General features: G+C 40.4%; 2 protein-coding genes and 1 non-coding gene across 4 annotated transcripts in view; all 3 read right to left on the bottom strand.

The window, feature by feature from the left end:
* Positions 1–2,447, bottom strand: part of psmb10 (proteasome 20S subunit beta 10) — a 10,785-nt gene extending 8,338 nt beyond the window's left edge. Inside the window, exons 1-3 of one of the 2 annotated variants that reach the window (XM_068311278.1) lie at positions 2,278–2,447; positions 652–742; positions 1–93 (exon numbers count right to left, since the gene is read on the bottom strand). The exon at positions 1–93 is cut by the window's left edge and continues 5 nt beyond it. In XM_068311278.1, the coding sequence (XP_068167379.1) occupies positions 1–93; positions 652–742; positions 2,278–2,342 (249 nt within the window). In that variant the 5' untranslated portion in view covers positions 2,343–2,447. Of the gene's footprint in view, positions 94–651; positions 743–1,293; positions 2,182–2,277 lie in introns of those variants that run through there. The other variant, XM_068311279.1, reaches the window with a different exon arrangement.
* A 4,526-nt stretch (positions 2,448–6,973) lies between these two features.
* Positions 6,974–19,470, bottom strand: mapk4 (mitogen-activated protein kinase 4). The gene is made up of 8 exons (XM_068311277.1): positions 18,712–19,470; positions 18,193–18,368; positions 12,624–12,768; positions 10,523–10,605; positions 10,159–10,237; positions 9,772–9,985; positions 9,018–9,180; positions 6,974–8,772 (listed from the first exon to the last, which is right to left on the bottom strand). Exons 1-8 carry the CDS (start codon positions 19,076–19,078, stop codon positions 7,825–7,827), a joined length of 2,175 nt encoding a protein of 724 aa, XP_068167378.1. The 5' UTR covers positions 19,079–19,470; the 3' UTR covers positions 6,974–7,824.
* trnak-uuu (transfer RNA lysine (anticodon UUU)) lies at positions 6,990–7,062 on the bottom strand. The gene has a single exon. It is a non-coding gene; the product is annotated as a tRNA-Lys (tRNA).
* Positions 19,471–21,483: the final 2,013 nt, after the last annotated feature.

The raw sequence follows: 21,483 nt of genomic DNA, 5'->3' as shown, positions 1-21,483 counted from the left end.
CTGAGGAGCGATGCAGTGAATCTTCACACAGTTCTTGTCAGCTACCACCATGTCGTCTGTCGCTCTTGTGTCCGCTCCCAGGACCACACCTTCCTGATGGACAAGGACACAAAACTCTATCTACATTTGGATAATGTCCACAATTTACTTCCTGACTGGTGATGGTGTCCACAGAGAAGTATTACCACAAGAATGGATATTTAAATTGGATATATGGATATTTAAATTTACAGTGAGTTACCCTTTCTACCAATGGTTCACTATGACCCTGAAGATGTACTGTAGTTAGAGCTGAGATGTAGCTACCAGCCCTATAAAATTATCTGACTGTCTTAAATAGCACCAAAATGAGACTTCAGATAATTGTGAAAAAAAAGAAGCTAAATGTTATTTAGCAAATATAATGTAGCATCATCATTTTAATAGCAGGCTACTAGCCAGCTATACTAGTTCTTTCATTATGGTGTTTTCACTCATTATGAAGGTCTTGTAGTCTGGCTCTGAGGTTGACTTGTATCTTCAAAAAAGCATACAATTATATTAATACAGGATTTTTTTGTGTGTGCGTCAATTGGTTCAGCATTAGCACCAGCTGTGTATGTGCCAACCAGAAAGCTAGATAGCCAAGACGTTCATAAGATACATCCTCACCTTGTAAACCATTCCAGCAATGGTGGTTCCTGTCTTTCTGGTACTGGGTGCTTTGTAGCCATCTGACAAACTGGACTCCAACACTGCATTCCTGGAGATGATGAAGGGTGATGAAATGGATAAATTAGCAGACACGTAGGAGTGTCCTCTTTAACATACTGTAATTTCACCACAAAACCCCTGTCTTCAACACAATGCATGTCTCTGGTTAGTATTCTGGATTCTGTCTATAAATTTCAAAGTAGTAGATTACCACAGGGAAACACAGGGCTACTTGTGAAAAAAGAAAGGCTTCAGTCAGTGGTGGTGTGATCGTGGTTAGCACAGAGAGCAGGAGAGTGGGCTAATTATTCCAGCTATATTGCCAACCACCATTGCAGCCTGATGAATCTAGAAAGGCAGATCGTGATCTAGAGAGGACTGGAGACCTGGATTGTGTTTGAGTTCATTATTTGTTACCAAGTGTCGCTCCTCGATGCTGCAGTGGAGATGAATGCACAAAAATGGCAAAAAGGTAACCGCTCTCTGATCCACATTGAAATACAACTCATACGAGACCACAAACAAATTACAGTAACTGGTTTTAAATGTTCACATCATTAACATTTATATACCTGCAGAAACACATTGCAGGAACAATACCTGAGGTTCTGAGCAGAGGCAGTCAGTATGGGATGAGTGTGTCTCAGTGCCTATGCTGCTGCTTAGTAGATTTCCTGCATGTAAGCTAATACACTGAACAGTCACACATGTTAGGAGATCAACTGAAACTGTGTTTCTATAAAAATGATCTTTAACATATGTTTCAGTAACAAAGATCCTGGTTGAATTGCTTTAATTCATGTTTTGCGAAGAATGAGACAAAAACACGTTGAGTCACGCATGTCAACTAGCATTCAGATTTCATGCCATTTAATTAGCGTCAAAAGTTGACATGTCTGTACTTGTCTTGCATTCAGTAGATCATGTACTGTATGTCAGATCAACGGCCTTCACAGACAGTGTGTTGAAAGTCCAGCTGCCCGTATGGACACGGCCTCAGAATTTTAAACTAGAACCAGTACAGTCACAGGGTGCAACATCCCGCGACCACCCTGAATTCAAAATTTTACCCTGACCTACTTGCATAGGTCAAAGATCAAAGCTGGTGCTCTGACCTACCGTCAATGATCAAAGCACTAGCTTTGATCAGTGGTCTTACTCACACTGGCCTTCTTCCTCATCATTCTAGTTATCCGTTTCCTGAGTGTACAAAAGTTGAAATTTGACCGTGACCTACTTTTCTCAAGGTCAGGGTCATCATCTCATTTGTTTCATCTTTCTATCTGCAACGGTTGCAAAGATATTTGGTGGACATACGAACGAACGGACAAACAAACGGACGAACACTGACAATCACAATACATCACCGCTTTGAAGCAGGATGTAATAATCTAACATCATCCCACAGTCTTTCTCTAGGGTAGTTGATGGTGTTACTACAGACTTCAACATGACAAGAAAGCTGTAGAGATATGAAGAAGACACAAGGAGATGATTACTGTTCCTTGACAAGAGAGGAAGATCAGAGGAAACAAGCTGTTTGTATCGCTTCTTGAATATCTTCTCTGGAGCACTGATTGTTACCTGTGGCTGTTCTGGAAGCTGAACCCTCCGGTCTGTTGCTGCCGGGCCTTCAGATTGTGTAGCATCTTTGGTGTGAACAGACAAGAGATCAAACTAAAATCCTACCAAATTGTGTGTTCAAGTGTGTGTCAGCACTTATTCCTGGCTTTTTTACTTTTGCTTTCACATCTTCAGACCCAGCCCAGTGTTCCCTCCCTCCACTGTAAAAAATATTGCTCAAGTAGCCCTTACGAGAGAAGCGTTTCCTCAGTAGAAGGCATGTCAGAGGATTGGTTGGCTCTGTTATATTTCTGCTATTTCTTCAAGTGTATTCAAAATATGGTTTCAAGATTTCAGTTACTGTAGAGCTAAAATGTCACCACAGGTAGCAAAGTAACAGACTTAAACCCTTTATCTTTACTTTTGTTGCAAGAAGTAAAGGGTTTCAGTGACCTTTGGTACACTCAGATCAATGGAACTTCACACTGTTCATCCTCATTTTGTTGTGTTTCCCAGGCCTTCCTGTTAAAGAGACTGTCACTGTGTTTGTCTAACCCAGTGCTTCTCAATTATTTTCTGGTATGCCCCCCTGGCAAGAAGAAAACAACCCCCCCCACACACACACACTTTCCGCTGCAACTAAACAATATCATTTGTCTATGAAATTGTTATAAGTACACCTCTGCATAACATTGTATCCTTATTAACATTAAAGAAAAGAAAAAAAGGGGGGGGGGGAAAGAAATATAGTTCAATTTATAACAAAGAATACTTTCATTGACATTATTTTTTTAGTCTATAACAGAAAAGATTTTAAGTGCATCAATTTGCTTGAAATTAAAAAAAAAAACAAAACCTTGTGCAAACTCTAAACAGTTTTGACCAACTTATTGGACCATTTGATACTGAAAAATAAAATTAAATAAAATCAATAAATAATAAATTCAAATTCAGTTCAGCAACATTAACTGAGGAGGACAATATATAAAACACTTTAACCTACACAACAAACAAGTGTGAAACAATTTGTTCTTATTTTTTTCTTTCTTTTTTATCAAAATGAGGAAGTCAGGATTAATGGCTACAATGAGTTCATCTAGGCCGTGCACAGCTGTTCAAAGTCAGGTTTGGAGAATGATACTAAACTCTCAGCTCCTGATATGGTGGGGGTTTATGCACTGAGCAACTTTGTTCTCTACCTTATATGATGCTAACCGCTCGCTGGTTTCCTGAAGTAGCGTTCAGAAGGTGGGATGATTGTTGGCAATATTTGGCACGTTTTCGCTGTAAAAACTCCAGCAGCTTATCAGCATGATTGCGGTGTAATGTCTTTAAGTGGTGCCTTAATTTATTTGGCTTCATGCTGTCCGCTAACAGCGTTATTAGACACAGTAAACACTGGCCTGTAGTCACAGAGAAGTCCAGTGCTACAGACGCTTCTTCATAGTTCCTCGTCTTAGCTTTTGGGTGACTTGCTTTTGTCTCCTTATCTTCGTCTCTGTCCGCCTTTCTCTTTCATCCCTGTTGAAAAATTTTTCATGTTGACTCTTGAGGGTTTGTGTATTGCCCTACATATCAGCAAACCCTGCAGTAAACCCCCTAGCAGTAAACCCCCTATGGTTTATTTGTCTGAAACATATCTGGAAAACATGGCTTTGGGTGAAATAGACTTTGACCTCAGGAAAAACTTTTGAAGTGGATTTTATTCAGATGCAAACTACAGTGCGCCTTCGTTAATGCGTTCCAGGAACCACATGCGATTAATGAATCCCGCGATAGGGAGACAAACTATTTATCTTATTTTTTTACGGTAATTTAAACGTTTATGACCCTCCCCATACTGATATTGAACCACCTTCTATCTGTATTACCTTTTCCCACACTCTAATAGACTGTTTAAAGCAGTTCCGGATGCCGTCAACCAATAGAATGCGCGTACAGTATCACATGACTGTCAACCAAAAATCCACGATAAGGTGAAGTCGCGCGCTTTGATGTGCGAATGCGCAAGGGGCACACTGTATATTACATTTTCAACTTTCCTCAGCAGTGAGATAGGGTAATAAAAATATTTTACCACTATCAAGAAAAAAACGATTGGCAAATTTAAAAAAAAGGCCCAGGCAAGGACAAGGATAATGTTCCACACTATAAGAAATGTATAAGAAACTGGGTCAAAATGCAGATCCTAAACTGTGTACCGTGTACTGGGTCACTGCAAATTCAATGAAAGTCATTGAATGCTATGTATGTCAAAAGCAAGAAGACAGACAATAGATTCAATCATTATGGAAAATCATATTTTTCCTGATAATTAATAAAACCAATGCAAAGAATAGGTTTCTGCAGGGTCAATGAATTAAACTGTATTACTTAATCTGTCTTCATGACTTGTACATGAGCAATTGTTACAAATCTTTGTTTCTGTGAACAGTACTCTGATTGGTCAATTTTAGTGTGAATGCTGTTGATGAAGGTTTTCGTTCTATTAGTGCTTTTAGTTCTATTAATGTTAAAATTTTCTCTTTCAGGGTTGTTTTCCTCACTTTTTTAGGTCAGTGCTGAAAGAGTGATTATCTGTTTTCATCTGATTTTTTTGCTTGGTGTGTGTGTCTTCTGTTGTTTTGAGTGTTTGCCTTTCCACTGAATGTAAATGTATACATGCCCAACAACAGAATGATGTAATCTAAGTTGGGTCTAAAACAAACCTGCCTGCATTAACAAAAAGCTGACCATACCTAATTCCAGAAGTTCTTCCTTTGATATCACGCCAAAAAAACAGAAAACATGAAGTCCAACAGTCTATACACTTATATATATATATATATACACACTGTATAAATATACTGTATATTTAATTGTTTTACAATTTCAGCAAAAACATAGACTGCAAAAAGAGTACAATCAGTCAATATTAAGCAGTTATAAATCTTGCAGCTGCTCTCAAATTGAAAGCTGAAGCTTCCTTGAGGCTTGAGTACAAAAGGAACAAGGGGCCATAAAAATATTACCGTTCAACAAAGTGACACCAATAAAAAAACCAACAACAACGGTGAAGTTATTTGAAGCTGTGAAAGCCATGCACTAAGGAAAGATTTGTTACATTCAGTAAGCTGGAAGCATTGAGATGTCGAGGCACATTTCATACACTGTTTCACACAAGAAAATGAATGTTGGCTCAGTAACCACTTGTTATGGTATGTTTATAATACAGTATTAGACAGTGATGTTATTGCTGGCATATATTTCCTGCTAAATGTAACCATCAAACCTTTAAATAGGTTAAAACTAGGCTTCTTTTGATAAAGGTTGACTGCACCACAACTTCTGGTTCCAGGAACGGATAAATGGCTCCAGAAAGCAGTTTGAGCTTTACTGTCCATCACTTCAGCAGCTCAGTTCAGGTACGGTGATTAACTTCAGGTACATTAAGAATGAGTGGTTGAGATGTTATTGTTGCTCAAAAACCTGTATTTCTTAATGTGCTAATGACTCTAAATGTGCTTCTACTGTGTGTTTAGCGTGAATAATGAATGAAGCTAGCTTTGCTATTAAAGGTTGTATTTATAGTAAGCTTTGTGTATGGCTCAATCCATAGTTAGGAAGTCATTCCTCACAACTTGTTATGCCATGGCAATGCTGACAGCATTAAGGAAGCAGAATGCTTTACCGTTTTTGTGTAGGAGGGTAAGAAATTGTTTCTAACTAACTAGACGTTAGTCACAATGCTCAGACTTTGGACTGAAAGGTCACAGAAATGATGAAAATATGTCTTTTTCTGAGGATTTGCAGCTGCGCTGGCAGTGTTTTCATGCAGGCCACTTTTGCGTCTTTACCAGGTACAATAGCTGAGAAGAACATTCATTCATTCATTCATTCATTCATTCATTCATTCATTCATTTTCTATACCCGCTTCATTCACTGTCTCAGATTGCGGGGCTTTGGAGCCTATCCCAGCCATGGGGCGTGAGCTGGGGGACACTTTGGGCACAACGCCAGTGCACTGCGGGGGCCACAAGTAGTCACGGACAAACACGCACACACATAATCACACCTACAGGCAGAGCAGGACTCGAACCTGAACCGCCTTGCTGTGTGGTGACAAAATATGAAGCATGGAATAGTGGAAGTCTTTTTTTTTTTGGTGACAGAATACCTATTTTTGGCACTCAACAGAATCATTATACTGTCATTTCACTGTAAGTGTTCACTGTTTTAGTTTGACAAGCGAAGTGAATGTCACTTGATTGAAAGTGTATGAGACAAGCCAGCAGTCTTTATCTGCTAACTTTAATCAGATCTTTTTTATTTATTTTTTATTGATAACCTCAGATAAAGTTCTGATGGCCTTCTGTCTAATATGGTAATAAATAGATACTGGGCAGCATTGAGGACCCCTGATAGCAAATTATTTTGTATCAAGTTTTTGAAGAGCTACAGTACATTCTCTGACCTGTAGGTGACCGTTATTTTGAATCATTAAATTAGACAAATGGTGACAGATATCATTTGTTTGTTACAAAGTGGGTGATATCTTGTGTTGGTAAGTGTGAGGTGGACAATGACCGTAGGTTCTTCAGGCAAACAGAAAAAGAAAATATTTATGATTGACCTACAGACAAGTTTTCTGAATACATAGTCCTAAATTATTGCCACAAAGTAAAATGAATGAATGAATGAATGAATGAAGAATACTTTAATAATCTAAAAGGGAAATTATTCAAAATTTTACCACCTGAACAGGGACTTGAACCCTGGACCCTCAGATTAAAAGTCTGATGCTCTGCCGACTGAGCTATCCAGGCTCTAAATTCTAAACCAATCAAAAGAAACACACAATTTTACTCTAACATTTAACAAAATAGAAGAATTGTTCAGACACGAGAGTATGACTAACAGTAGTATTAAACATATAATCAAAGTAAAGTAGATGTAGATGTAAATTTTTATATACGCTAACGAGGCACATAGCAGTTACAGTATTAGAACAGCAACACTTAAAATCCTTATGTTCCAGATGTAACATAATTCATTTGTCTACAAATTTTATTTTGTAAAATTTGGATGAAAGTCACCTTTGGAAGACTGTTTGACATTTCTGAAAAATAATCAGACCAACTGACTGATGAAGGATCTTGTAAAGAAATTCAAAGTTAAGGCTTAAAAAACTTAAACCAAACAAGTAGAAATGATCCCTCCCAGCTGCTTAATGGTGTCGGCACACAGTGGACTGGGTAACTATCGTCAGCAGGTTTGCGTCAAGGAAAAAAAAATTGCTATTAAGTCAAAGTTAAGACAAGTACTGTTCATTAAGCAGCAGATTAGTTTTGAATAAATTAGCATTGAGCAAATACTTGATATCATCAGTCAGATATTTCAGTCATCGCGTGGAATGTGTCATTGCAATATTAACCAAAACAAAATGACTCCAAGGTCTGATTTATAAATGTAATACTCAGGCAGCATAATTCAACCAAGGACACCAATCCTAATGGGATGTACTCTGATCATTTGAAAGGGTTGCTGTTTCTGATGCTGTGTGGTGGACCCGAATGGGAAATTCATCATTATGAATTGGGAGCCTGTGGTGGTGGAGTCCTGTGCTCTGGAAGCCTGGGGAGCTTCAAGTTAATATTCGTCTCTTTGCTTTCTTCCTTCCATCCTCCCTCTTTGCCTTTTTTCCCATCACATTTCTCTTTGTTTTGCCTGCACAGTTTCAGTGCTCTGGTTATGAACACATCCAGGTCGAAGAGTTTCTCTTTTTGTTTGACCGGAAGTGACTCTATTGAGTTTTCATTTATTGGTTGAGAAATGGAAGAACTGGATGACAGGGGTTGAGATTCTCTTGGACAAAAAAGTGGCGATGTGGGTGGGGACACTGTTTGAGGCGACTGAGAAGGAAGTGGAGACAGGGGAGAGGATGGGAAAAGTGAAGGAAGTGAACTGGAGGAAGATGTTACGGGTGGAAGTGGGCTCAGTCTGTCTTCATCATATTCAACTGATGGTTGCTGTACGACCTCCGTGTAGTGGAAGTCTGGAGTTGGGAGGTCAGTTGGCGAAAGGGGGAGATGAGGAGAGAAGATGAAGCACGAAGGTGAGCGAGGTTCTAATGACTGACTGAGACTGGGAGAGTGTAGACGAGAATGAGTGCTCTCAACCCAACGGGAGATCTCCTGAAATAAATCCCCAGTCTCCTCTTTGTCGGCTTTCTCCTCCTTCATCTCCTGCAGGTCCTCTACAGTGCAACCAATGGGCTCATCAGGCACAGGGAGGAGGTTAGTGTTACGCTTCCAATGAGAAAGATCCAGGATGAGCTTGGGTTCTGAGTAGTGTTGAGGCTTGCCCTCCCTCCAGGCAATCTTATCAAGGTAGGAAGGGGAGCCCACTTTGTAGTCACAGGAGCGACCGCAGTCCAGCTCCCCATGCCCCAAACCACAGGCCCGCTCCAGAGAGGAGTGGGAGTTTTCCAAGAAGCGTTCAGCTGAGCTGCTGTGGGAGTATTTCCGTGGGTCGACCTATAGACAGATGCGAAATACTATTTAGGTAGGGATGGGGTGATACATGGATTCTATGCATTGAACTGCTTTGACACATTCAAATTTGTCAATAATTATCCTGTTAAATTGTGACAGCAATTTTATGTTGAAACCACAAATAACAATAAATACTAAAGACAGTGAAAGCAAATGAAGATAGAGGAAGGTATACCATTTTAATTTGTTGTAAGAATGCTATTCTGTATAATAACAGTAACAATAACCTGAGCCTCTTCTAGCAATGAGGTGGAGGTGGCCCGAGGGTCTCTCTGCACCTCCTCATCCTCTGTGTCTCCCAGGTAAGATGTATTGTGGCCAGGAGGCATGCATTGACAACTGCCTTCTGACTGGTGGCAGGATATGTCTCTCGATAAGCTGTTCCTGTACCTACAGGAAGGTGGAAAATAACCATTGGTATTATTATTACTCTACTAAATCGTGTATGCTTGTTAAAAGTTGGAATTGTACATATCTGCATGTAATTAAGCTGTGTCAACATATATTTTCATTTGGGTTTCATGTCTAAATTACTGCGCAAAATGACATTATTATTTGTTAGGTTAAACCACAAAAATTAAACAAACAAGCAAATAGATGAATAAATAAAATATATCACATACAAATTAAAGTCCCAAGCTAGTACTCATGGGACTGATTATTTGCCAAAACAAAAACCGGGTGAAGCTATTTTCAAAATAATTTAAATTAGTCTAGAGGTTAAATTATTTTGGGTTCTTAAACTTATTCTATAAAACACATTATTCACAGCATCAAATATAACTCCAATGTAGATAAATACTGTATATACTCTACTGATACTGTATGGAAGACAGACAGATGAACAGGTAGATAGAGGTAAACTACAGGAATAATGGCAAATTGACACAAGTCTAAAACATGTGACAAAATCAATACAACAAATAAATGAGACAAAAGACCTTAACTACCACAACCGTGTGTTAAAAAGAATCAGCACACCTCTCCCAGTGGATGCTGGAGGCCTGACTGGTATTGAGGCTGTGCTCAGTGATCAGGCTGTCCTCCAGTTCATCCTCAATGCGGAAGGGATGGCACGAGATGGGCTCATCCTCTGGACATGAGTACTGCTGGAGGAAAGGATGAGACAGTGCTGCTTCAGCTGTCAACCGGTCCATGGGGTTAAAGGTCAAGATGCGCTCAAGGAAGTCCACAGCTGGGGAGGAGGTGAAGGAATTGGAGAGGGGCGAAGAAGAGAAATAAAGTGTGAGCCATAAAGGGTACCAATGTCTCATTCATCTCCTTTCTCTTGGTATCTCATCACCCCGTGTCATTCTACCTGCTCACATTTTACTTATATTTGTGCCAATTCTTCTTTCGGCCACTCACCCTGAGCTTCCACTTCAGGCAGCAATTCTGAAAAGGGCTTCTTTACTCCCCATTCAGGACTGACGTATGAAGGCATCACCTGGGAAAAGATGGCATTGGACAGTGGAATGCTGTATATATACCATTGAAATATATCATAATTTTTTAATTCAAGGTGCATCCCTTATCTAATTGCAACCATAAAACAGTTTCTACTTGAAAACAAAATTCAAAAGGGATGCTTGTTGGAAAGAATTCTGTGGATATTTAACCTTGTCTGCAGTGGAACAAGCTTGGTCTATTATAAAGCTACAAAGAATGACAGCACCTTGTTTGTTATTTCAACAGTCACTTTGTAGACATGTGACATTCACTGAGGGATCACCTGTTTTAGATCCTGTCTGTCCTCCTCTCTCAGCACTGGCACAGTATCAAGAATCAGCTGCATCTGCTCCAGCTCATGAACCCCTGGGGGAGAATACCGAGCAATCATGAACAAGCAGACAGGAGAAAGAGGAAGTTATATACGTAAATGTAAGAAGGAGTCCAGTGAGAGTCTAGCAAGAAGTACCTGGAGATTTGAGCGGTCAAGTGATTTAAAAAAGTAAAGTAATACAGTACATTTAAATAAAAAAATTTTAAATGCCATTGAGCTCGACTCCACCTTTTGTTTTTGACAGCTGACAGAGAAAAAACTGCTGTAAAGCCAATGGGTGTGTGGAGCTTGAACCTGTCCGCTCAATTCAGAGCAGTGTGGCAGCATTTTTCCATGAATGGGATAGTTCAGACTTGTGGTTTAAAAGTCATGGTCAAGCTGCTGGACTGCCAGTAGGTGGTGTTATATCAGCACATAACAGCCCTCTGAAATAAGCAAGCAGTGGCTGTGACTACCAGCATCATTTGCCTCCTCTTTGGTTAATATAATGTGCTGTGCTATGTAAACTATAGTTAATTCAAATAATTCAAGGCAAGAGTCTCCATCAGTTCATGTGTGAAAGTCTAGCTAGAAATAACGCCAGGGTGGCGCAGAGGGTCGTGGGTTTTGTCCAGGTTCTTTGGTTTCCTCCCACCTCCAAAAACATACACTTAAAGTGAATTGGTCAATTCCAATGTATATTTTAATGATGAAATAACGCCATTGGAACGGAAGACATCATCGTGTTTATGGCGCCATCTCTTCTGTGGTGTAGAGGGCTGATGGAGGTCAAATCAGCCTGTCAGGAGGAGCTACATCTGCTTCAGACAGCCAGAATTTTTCTATCATCATTGTTATTCTGGTCAGGCAAAGAAGTAGCCTGCAGCAAGAGAATAAAGTATATTTGGCGAAGGACATTGTGGAAAGAAAAACTCCTTAATGTCTTAATCTCTCACATAATATCACCTTGTGATGAAGTCTTTGGCCCTTCTTTTTTATAACATTTCATAAATTGGCCATTCTACTGAATTCGTGCATAATTCAAAGTTGGAGACACATTTTTAAAAGTTGGTTTTTTTACCAAAAACCTTGTCTATACTGTAGATAGATTTTGCCATGTTTCTACAGTACAAATCTAGAAAAGGCGCGGTCAAATTTCAAATATTAATGCATTGCCTGTTTTTGAAATGTTTTCCCACACATGAAATGTGTCACTACCGTAACACAGCAACACACTGCAATAAAAACTATTATATCAATTTGTTAAAACTGTATGTCCATACAGCCTCTAAAGTATATTTTTAGAAATTTATTATGAAGGGTTTTATAGTTAAATCACTTGAAATCAAAGTTTATTTTCCAAGACTCATCCCAATTAAATGCTATTTTTTCTGTAAAATGAATTACAGTGATCTTAAACATCTCAGAGTTAATGAGTTATTATGTGTTTTGAAAGTGCATTAAAGCCATTATCTACAACAGTAGATTTGACAGGTGCAGGCTACGTAAAGAAGCCCCAGAGTCAGTCCAGCATGTGGTAGCAGGTTGTAAGATGCTCGCTGGCTCAGCATACATGGAGAGGCACAACCAAGTAGCTGTGATAGTGTACAGGAACATCTGTACCCATTATGGACTAGAAGTACCCAAATCCCAATGGGACATACCACCGAAGGTGGTTGAGAACGACAAGGCTAAGATCCTGTGGGACTTCAGCTTCCAGACCGACAAACAGCTACTGGCTAACAAACCGGACATAGTGGTGGTGGACAAAGAGCAGAAGAGAGCAGTGGTGATAGATGTGGTGATTCCAGCTGACGCCAACATCAGGAAGAAGGAACACGAAAAGATTGAGAAGTATCAAGGGTTGAAAGAACAGCTGGAACATATGTGAAAGATCAAGGTTAATGTGGTCCCCGTGGTAGTAGCACTTTGAGTCATGTTTGCACTTCATACCAATGGCACTAAATTTTATATTAAAATTTTTGGTCAAAAATGCTGATAATTTCTTCAGGAAGTGGTGGTTATAATGACAGTGTTTTGGGGGTAACAGTATGAAAAACAGTGGAGGTACCTGCAAACAGCATGCGTCCAGTGAGCATCTCAGCCAGAATGCAGCCGGCGGCCCACATATCTATGGCCTTGGTATAATTATTGGGAAACAGGAGCAGACGGGGGGAACAATACCATTTAGTTACTAGACCCTCAGACAGATAGCCCTGGAGAGGTGAGCGAGGGGGGGAGTAAGGGAGAAATGGGAAAAAGACAGAGAAATAGGTCAGTTTAAAGAGCATCTGTATAACATACTGTAAGTATATTAGCGATGAGCATGAAACACATTAGTTTATTATGGTCATTCAGTAGCCTACTTGTGAGAATGTGTGCATGTGTATGAGGTGTACAAATTTTTGAGGGGAAGCAGCCACAAACAATTTCATCATTTTATTCATCTGAATGAGGATTGGACCTGGCTGGTGAATCTATTACCTGAAATGTTACCGAGTTACATCATGCCTTTGATGCTCTACTGTGGAATATAGGGTATGATCTCTCATTAGGAAGGGTCCCTTCTTCTTTTTACTGACACATTCACTGTGAATGCTCTTCAGGAATAACACAAGGCCATGAACACGAGGTACAAACAGGCGTAGATAAAAGAAGCCCGGTGTGTTAAGATAAATGAGAAAGAGGATTTTGCCTGTTGCTGTTGTTGCCTCTATGTGTCAAACCATCTCTGTAACGACTCCTTTACAGACTTACTAGCTCTTGAAATGTTTGTTCTTACTATTATTTGTGTACCGCAGCTTCTTCACTGGCCAAAACATACTGACCGTCAGGATATTATTAAGACACTGCACGACAAATTGTGTTTGCGATAAGAATTACACACACTCTGTATTTCTTTGTCATCAATGGCATTTCATGAGAAATAAAGTTCACATTTTAAACTGGTATAAGTCTTTATGTTCTAGCTTGGTTTTATTCCATATAGAAAACATGGAGTTGGAAACAGATTGTCAATAAAAGGTTTGTGCATGACCTTTAATGCTATGGACCAAGTCTGGACTAACCAGATGTGGAGAGTGACTCCAACAGATATCAGGAACAACACCTGAGGCCTCAGTCCGGATGATCCCAGTTCTTGGAACAGCTAACATACTGCACAGAACTCTCAAACTCCCAGGCCTCTGGGGGAACCAAACTCGAGGATGACACCCGTCCTCCCCTCATGTTCCTTTCCCATAACTCTACCCCTCCCCTCCCAACATCATGCATCACCATGTCTTCTCCGTTTTACTGTCCGCCCACTTTGTCTCCATGCCTTCTGTGCCCTCGTTGCACCCTATTTGCTGCCCTCCCTTGTCACACTACATTGTCCTCTCCTTGTTCCAGTAATGTAGATGACAAAGCAGAAACTGATGCTGAGTGCAAATGATGATGTGACATACATAATGTCACCTTGTCTTCTTAATGCCTGTCCCTGTCTGTGCAGTTCAGTGACTTTCAAGGGGGAGGGGGGATGTCTGATGTCAAAAGTGCAGGATGGAATTATTCTATAAATTAATTACACAGATTTGAACACTGCAGAAAAAAAATGCCTATCTGACATTCAACTTCACCTCAAAATCACAATTATTTGTTGTTGAAAGAGTGTTTTCTCACTCCCTCTTATCCTTTATTCTAATTTTTTGCTTTCCAGGCTGTCAAGAACTCTATTCTATATCATCATACGAAGTCTGCTAACCAAGATGAATCTGCTGAGCTGGTCACTTAACGCGATTGACAGAATTTTTTCCACCAGACCTGTCGGAACTGGTGAGCACCATTGTCCAGATGGGACTTTTTTGGCTGGCTACATGCTGGACAGCTGGGATACTTTCAAAACTATGTGTCTGGCCCCACTGGATGTGGAGGACATCGAGGATGTGAACATCTTCACCACCATAACCATCGGGATTACAGCACTGGGATTTGGTGCTTTCGTGCTGCACCGCAAGCTGAGAAAAATGGGATTACGACAGACCAAAGCACAAGAGGATACCGACCGAGCAACAGAGGCAACGGCCAGGGTGTATAAGGAGGCTGTGGCCATCATGCTGAATAAAGCCATAGCCAGCATGAGTGACCGGCAAGAGGAGTCCAATGCTCGGCTCAAGGAGGATATCATCCAAAAGCTGGAGAAATGGGGAAAACGTTGGGATGTGAAGGCCAGAAACCGTGATGCTGAAGCCAGTGATTAGGAGTGTGGAAGGCACAGAAAGCAACATCAACTCAGCCACACAAGGCAAGTCTTTCCAACGGCGATCAGTAATAAATTTGACCAGAAACAACCCTTGAAAGGAATAACAAAATGAACATTAACAAAATTTGGACTCTTCTCAAGAACTGATAAAGAGGTGTGCAAAGACGCACGACTATTGGACTAAATGACGGATCAAAACAACAATCTACCAGAATAAAATAATTGAAATTGATTTGTGACATGCAAAGTATGTATTGGTTGACAATGAGCTGCAAAGAGAGAGATGTTGTTGATCTAGGGGGCGGGAACCTTACAAGCCAATGGCTTCTACCCGTCAACCCTTTTTTTTTCTTTTCGGATGATGTTGCTGATGTCTCAACACTTGTGAAAGTAAAATCTGTTGTAATAACATATCTGGAAAGAAGAAAATAAACTGAATAAACAAATAAATAAATAAATAAATAAATTTGTTGCTCTGCATCTGTTCCATTTATATCAGTTCACCTCAGTGTTCTGTCTGTCACCATTAGCAGCTTATGTCTCCCATCGCCTTTCCTCATTTCTTCACACTTCACCCCATCTGTGTCTGTCACTATCCAGCTTACTTCACCTCTTTTGTCACCTGTTTCATCCCTCCATTTCTTTCTTTGACAGCTACAGTTGTACTCGGCTTATATTTACCCCCCCCCCCCTATATTCTCTCTACTTCCTCCATTTTCTTTTTCAACATTTGCTGCTTATTCACCTTTCATCTTTTTTCTCTCTTTTCTTCATCCAGGTCATGGATTATTTCTGGTCACATCTAGACTGCCTCAGCAGGTGAAACTCACACATATGCATTTACAAACACATCAAGTTTCTACTGGTGCCGACTGCAAACCGGGTCACAAAAAATGTTCCCCCAGCCTCACATTTCTTTCTTTCTCTTCTTAATTTTTAGTCTGATTCTCCTCCAGACCAAATGTTTGCCTTTGTATTCAGAGGCACACACCTCAACAGCTTGTCAAACAGCCTCATTTTGACGCACTGCAATTGCAGTGTTTTGATAAAACCATTTTTTTAACACCAAAAAACCCAGCATCTCATAGAAAGTGTAGAATAGGAGTAGGGGTATTTTTAGAGTATATAATACATACATATCTATATATTATGTTTTGTACATGACATAAAAAAAAGACCTGAAAAAGACCCATACAGAATTGATGTGAATGAGCATAAGATAACAAAACCACTACCCTTGTTTCATGGTCCTACATGCAAGGTAATATCATGCTCCTATAGAAGTATTTTCATGTTGAAAATGAAAGAAAATAATAAACAAAAATAATAAATCAAAATCATTTCCATTTTGATCCAATTTAAATTCAATTCAATTCTCTATTTTGATTAAAGGTTTTGGCCACCAATCAAAACCTTATAATGTTTCGGGCAAACCACTTAAATAATTAGAACAACTAGTAATAAAAAGCAGGACTATGTATTTCATAATCTTGTTGAGTGAAGGAGATCTGATGATGGCAAAATATGTAAGATGAAAAATAAGACGCTGTAATGATTTTGTTAAAATGGGAAATAAATCAGAGTTAATGACTCCTGTTTGAATCTGTCAGATAAGGCCACCAAACTTTGAGTGTATTATTTTTCTTGCTAATGCTATTATTAAAATCTCAGTTTTCTGCTTTAATTTCAACATTTACACTTTATGTCAGTGACATAGGTCATGACAGAATGTAGTGCACTTAGGTTATTTGGTAAAAAAGAGATGTACAGTTCTTTACATCAACATATTCATGGTTGCTGACATGGAACAGGTTAATAGTTTTCCTAAAGTTTGAATATATAATATTCAAGCCTTTATAATAAAAACAAAACCGGACCCAGAATCCTTCCCAGAGGAGTGCCATACTCTAGTTACCACAAGCCATGTCAACAGTCACTGGAGTGTAATGTGCATCCAGTACGTATTCTTGTTGACTATTAATGCATCAGTGTAATCAAAGTGCTCAAGTCTTGAAAAGAGAAGGCTGATACTGAAATGTCAAAAAGGGCAGATAATCTTTCTATCATCAATCTATTTATGTACCTGTCCAACCATCTGTCTCACAACACAGATCAAACGTTAACACTCGGGTCCAACACAAACACCTTCTGTAGACACAAAGTGTGAGAGCAAAGATATCCAAACACACAGAGAACAGAGGACAGACTAAGACAGAAATAAATCTTGTTTGTCTCCATCCTGCACAGAACTGCTTTCATTTTTCACTTTTTATTTTGCTTCTCCTTTCTTTGCTCATTTTACATTTTCGAGCCTTTATTTTTCTTCTTTTGCACTTTGCACCTCTCCTTCCCTCAGTCCTCCATGACTAGATATTTCTCATTCCTCCTCCCTCTCAACCCCCTTCTCAAAATGCACCCCTGTGTCTGCACCCAGCTGATCCCGGGTCCCGTGTCCTGGGCTGACAAAGATTGCCTTTCACAAGACCTCTTCTCCATAACCGCACACAAACACACAAACACACATATCCTGCTCTGCTAGTGTTACAGCACTGCTGTGGGTTCTTCCTGCTGAATAGACCAGAACAAAAGAGCAGTAAATTGACACATTAATCTCTCAGAAGTCTTCATCTCCACTGGACAGGCTAATCACATGGTTTGACAAATATAAAACCTGATAGCAGGTTTGGGGATACCATGTTAACAACATTGTTTCGGCCAAACATTAAATATGCAGATCTACAAATTCACATATGGTTAGTCTGAAAATAATCAGACATGCCGATACCAGAAAAGTTACACACTTGGCCAAACAGATTGCTTTATAAGAGGGATATGATTATTGTGAAATAAATGATTTATCTCAATAAAATGAACAAGAGACGATGTATATTATCAAGGTAATTTCTATAGATACATACGTCAGCAGCAGGATGGCTCAAACTGTATCAGAGCAATAACAACAGTAAAAATAGCATCTAAATTTTTCTGACTCTGTTTTATACTGTAGTACTCGTATGATTAATTCATGCAAGAGAGATCAAAACTATTACGATTGATTTTCCTTTCAAGACTATGGACTTGTTACGCAAATATAAAACCTGTTTAGAATATGAGATATAGAATGTGGATCACAGGCATTTATTGGCATCTAGTCAAAGGGACACTTGGCACCTCCTCTACATTTACGTGCCCCCAAAAATCATTTTGAGTTTGTTGGTGATTACTGGAAACTGTTTTGAGTACTAAAATACCAACAATATCTAAGTCACTATAATATATATAAGCAAAGAGAGTACTGTACTTGTTTGTGTATTTGAAGTCAGATTGCTATTTAAAATGGAGAATGAAGAGGCTCCACGATGCTTGTGTGAACACACACACACATTTGTCTCTCTCTCACCTTATGAGAATAGTGAGGGTCAACTATCCTGGCCAGTCCAAAGTCTCCGATCTTAAGCAGCAGTTGGTCTGTGTTGATGAATATGTTGGCAGGCTTCAGGTCTCTGTGCAGGACGTTAGCAGAGTGGATGAACTTCAGTCCCCTCAGCAGCTGGTAGAACAACAGAGTTGCATGTCCTGTTCGAGGGCAAAAGGCAGATATCAGGATACACCGGACCGCTTCAGTTCTCACTCTTGTAATTCAATCGCTGTACAAGTTCCTAACACAATGAATACATTCAAGGAAAAGCTAAATGTACCTCTTTTTGTCATTTTACTCTAACTTGCTTGGTTATGTAAGGTTTGTGACTAAATCCAATAAATTATGGAATAAACAAATCCAGCAGCACAGCAATAAAAGAGTAGTCAACATGAAGCACTGTACTGCAGCAAACACAACATGTTTTTTCAAATGAAATTTAAGAAAAAAATGCTTCTGTTCAAGGCTTGAGTTTTTGTAAATGATTTTGGCCTCCTGTACCTGTCTGCAATGGTCCGTGTTCCAGCAGCCGAGCCAGATCCGTCTCCATGCACTCCTGGATGATGTAGAGGGCACTCAGCTGAGTGGGGTCTCTGGGCAATGGGTGACCACATGGTGCCAAAACCTCATGCACCTTCACCACGTTTTCATGCTGCAGCCACCGGGTGATTTTGACCTCCCGTAGAGCATGTTTGACCGTCACTGCATCACGCATCACCAGCTTTTTAATTGCCACACGCTGTCCAGTGCGCTGGTCCACAGCCGAGAGGACCAAGCCTGTAACTCCCGTTCCAAGAGGTCGATGGTCGACGAAGTGAACACCCAGGTCAAAGCCACGCAGGAAGAGTGGAGTGTCTTGTCCGGCCATGATAAACCTATGTGGAGATGTTCAGGACAGACGACGGAAGGATTCTTGGGGCCTCAAGCTTGATTAAATGTACTTTGTTGCTGTCTTATGCACATAATGTCACACCTCGCTGGTGATTGCAGATCATTAAGCAGGTGGAAGATTTTTCTTTGGTAGGTAGTACATGATAGATGTCTTTTTTCTTGAGGACAAGACCCAAATTCCACATCACAGTGTAGGAAAACGTAGGAGCCGAAAAAAGCATCAGTAAGTTTATGTTTGTCAGAGATGATAAGGGGTGTTGAGCAGATTATAAAATATATCCTTTGGGCCAAAAGTTTCCTTCCTATACCATACCAGTTATTGTTCAAGTACTCCTCAGGACAAACTTGGAGTATCTGGGACCAGGACTGTCTGAGTTAGAAAGGTTATTTAAGAATGGATCAAAGTAAACAACGCCAAGTGGAAGCAATTTAACATAATGTTAAATTGGTGAAAAAAATCCACTGATAAAGAATCCTTAATATATCAAAAAAATATCAATGTTCTCCTCCTGATGACTTTTTACACCTCCAATAAATGCTGCAGCCCGCTGCAGTGATGAGTGCCTAATTTCCCAATGTTCTTTATTCATGCACACACAGAATATCAGTGAGTCTTGTTAATACAACCGAGGGCAGGGGTATCCATAGAAACAGCCCTCTGTGAGGCTGATCCTGCTCTTACATGAGTAGATGCATCATGGGACAGCAGCGGGCAGACAGTTGTGGTCCGTGGTGTTTGCTGTAATCCACATCGATCATCCAAAGCCTCCGATAGCAAGGCAGGAGAGAAAAAAAAAGGTGGGGTTGTGTGAGTTATATTTATTGAGACTCTGTGAAGTCCTCCTCTTCTTCCATAATACCAGAAAGTGAGTCAGTTATGAAGATACGTTCATTCACTGTTAGATCCACGGCAGACAAAGATGGGAAATGTTGTCTTCTCTGTTTGTGCATGCATATGTGTGAATGTGTTTAATCTGTCACTAATCTGTTTCCTCTTCTCATGCAGGCGTCTCAGCATCAGGACGTGGCCGCGTCACCAGTTACTGACACACATCTGCTGCTGGGAGATAAAGATCAAGGTTACACGGCAGCAGAGAAGGAATTATAGAGTTCAATAATGCTTCAATATCTTCAGCATGACCCTGCTAACATTCCAGCATGGAAGCGGACTTTATCACACTGCATCATGTTGATTTGTCAAATCTGAAGTTTAACAAAGAAAATGTGACATTTCACTTATATTTTTACCTCAAAGGTCTCACAGTTATAAAAAAAAAATCCCCCAAAAAGATTAACTGTCTTGCAACACTAGATCCCAGGGCTGTAAGAACTCAATCCATCAGTCCAAAAAAGCAAATCTCTCTGCTGGTAAAAGCTCGGGCAGACTGGAGCCTCCTCGTCCTCCTTAGAAGGGGGGATGTGCACTCAATAACCGGACTCAGCAGGACTTCACCTCCTCAGGTTCATGTTATCCCCAGCCAGGGCTGACTGTGAGTGTAAGGTGACAACAGAGACTTGAGAGGGTGAGGTGGGGTAAGGGTGGTGGAGTGTGTGACAGTGGTGCTGGGTGGGGGGGTGCCGCGCTCAGAGAACTTATATATAATTCATAACCACTGGAGATGGTGGATGGTGTCCTCTGTGCGCGTTTCTTCTTCATATTTCATCATCTAATCCTAGGGAAATAAATTGGATAGGAATATTTTGTTTATAAGTTTCTGGGTGCAGTGCAGTGAAACTCAACCTGTGGTACATCTGCCTCTGCGTCACAACTTGTGGTTTTATTCTATTTACTTCGCAGCGGGCGTTGAGACAGTTCGAGTTCAGATGGGAGAAACTGCATCGATCATCTCTGCGCACTGCCTTCATGCAGCTGCCTTTGTGTGTCTGCGCTCACTCCAGAAACGCCCCAGAAACAGCGGAACATCGTGAGAGGGATCTAACCAAACATTTTTTTTTAGAAAAAAATTAATAAAACATCTCCAGAAAAGAAGAAAAGTATACCTCAGTAAGAAGATCTGCGCTTGTTCTTTTTTTCCATTCAGAGATCTTTGCGTTATCTTATCTATGTCAGCATCAGCGCGGTAACAAGAGAGGGGAAGAAAGAAAACGCGCAGAGACAACAGCATCAGCATCCGTACTCACAGCCCGCTGTCCGCCAACAGGGACCGGGGATGGACAAAGGTGGGAGATATCCTCGGAGGCAAAGAAAGTAAAGCACGACCGCATCCCTCTCCTGTGGGTGCTTCAGATGCCAGAGGGGTGGGTGGGTGGGTCGAGGGGGTGTCGATCCGCCGCCACGAGATACGACAGAGGTGGAGAGTCCGCTGTTAGAGCTCCCTGTCCGGGGAGTGATGGGAGAGTGTGAGGGAGTGAGGAGATAAC

The sequence above is a fragment of the Antennarius striatus genome, chromosome 3 (genome assembly GCF_040054535.1).
Source record: "Antennarius striatus isolate MH-2024 chromosome 3, ASM4005453v1, whole genome shotgun sequence".
NCBI classification, from domain to species: Eukaryota; Metazoa; Chordata; class Actinopteri; order Lophiiformes; family Antennariidae; genus Antennarius; species Antennarius striatus.
This window is presented reverse-complemented; position numbering and strand designations above follow the sequence as displayed.

Coding starts and splice junctions, on each gene's coding strand:
- mapk4 (XM_068311277.1), bottom strand. CDS start 19,078: ATGGCCGGACAAGACACTCCACTCTTCCTGCGTGGCTTTGACCTGGGT. Junction 9,986..10,158: donor GCCTGAAGTGGAAGCTCAGG/GTGAGTGGCCGA, acceptor CCTCCTCCCCAG/CTGTGGACTTCCTTGAGCGC. Junction 9,181..9,771: donor TCCAGCATCCACTGGGAGAG/GTGTGCTGATTC, acceptor ACCTTCCTGTAG/GTACAGGAACAGCTTATCGA.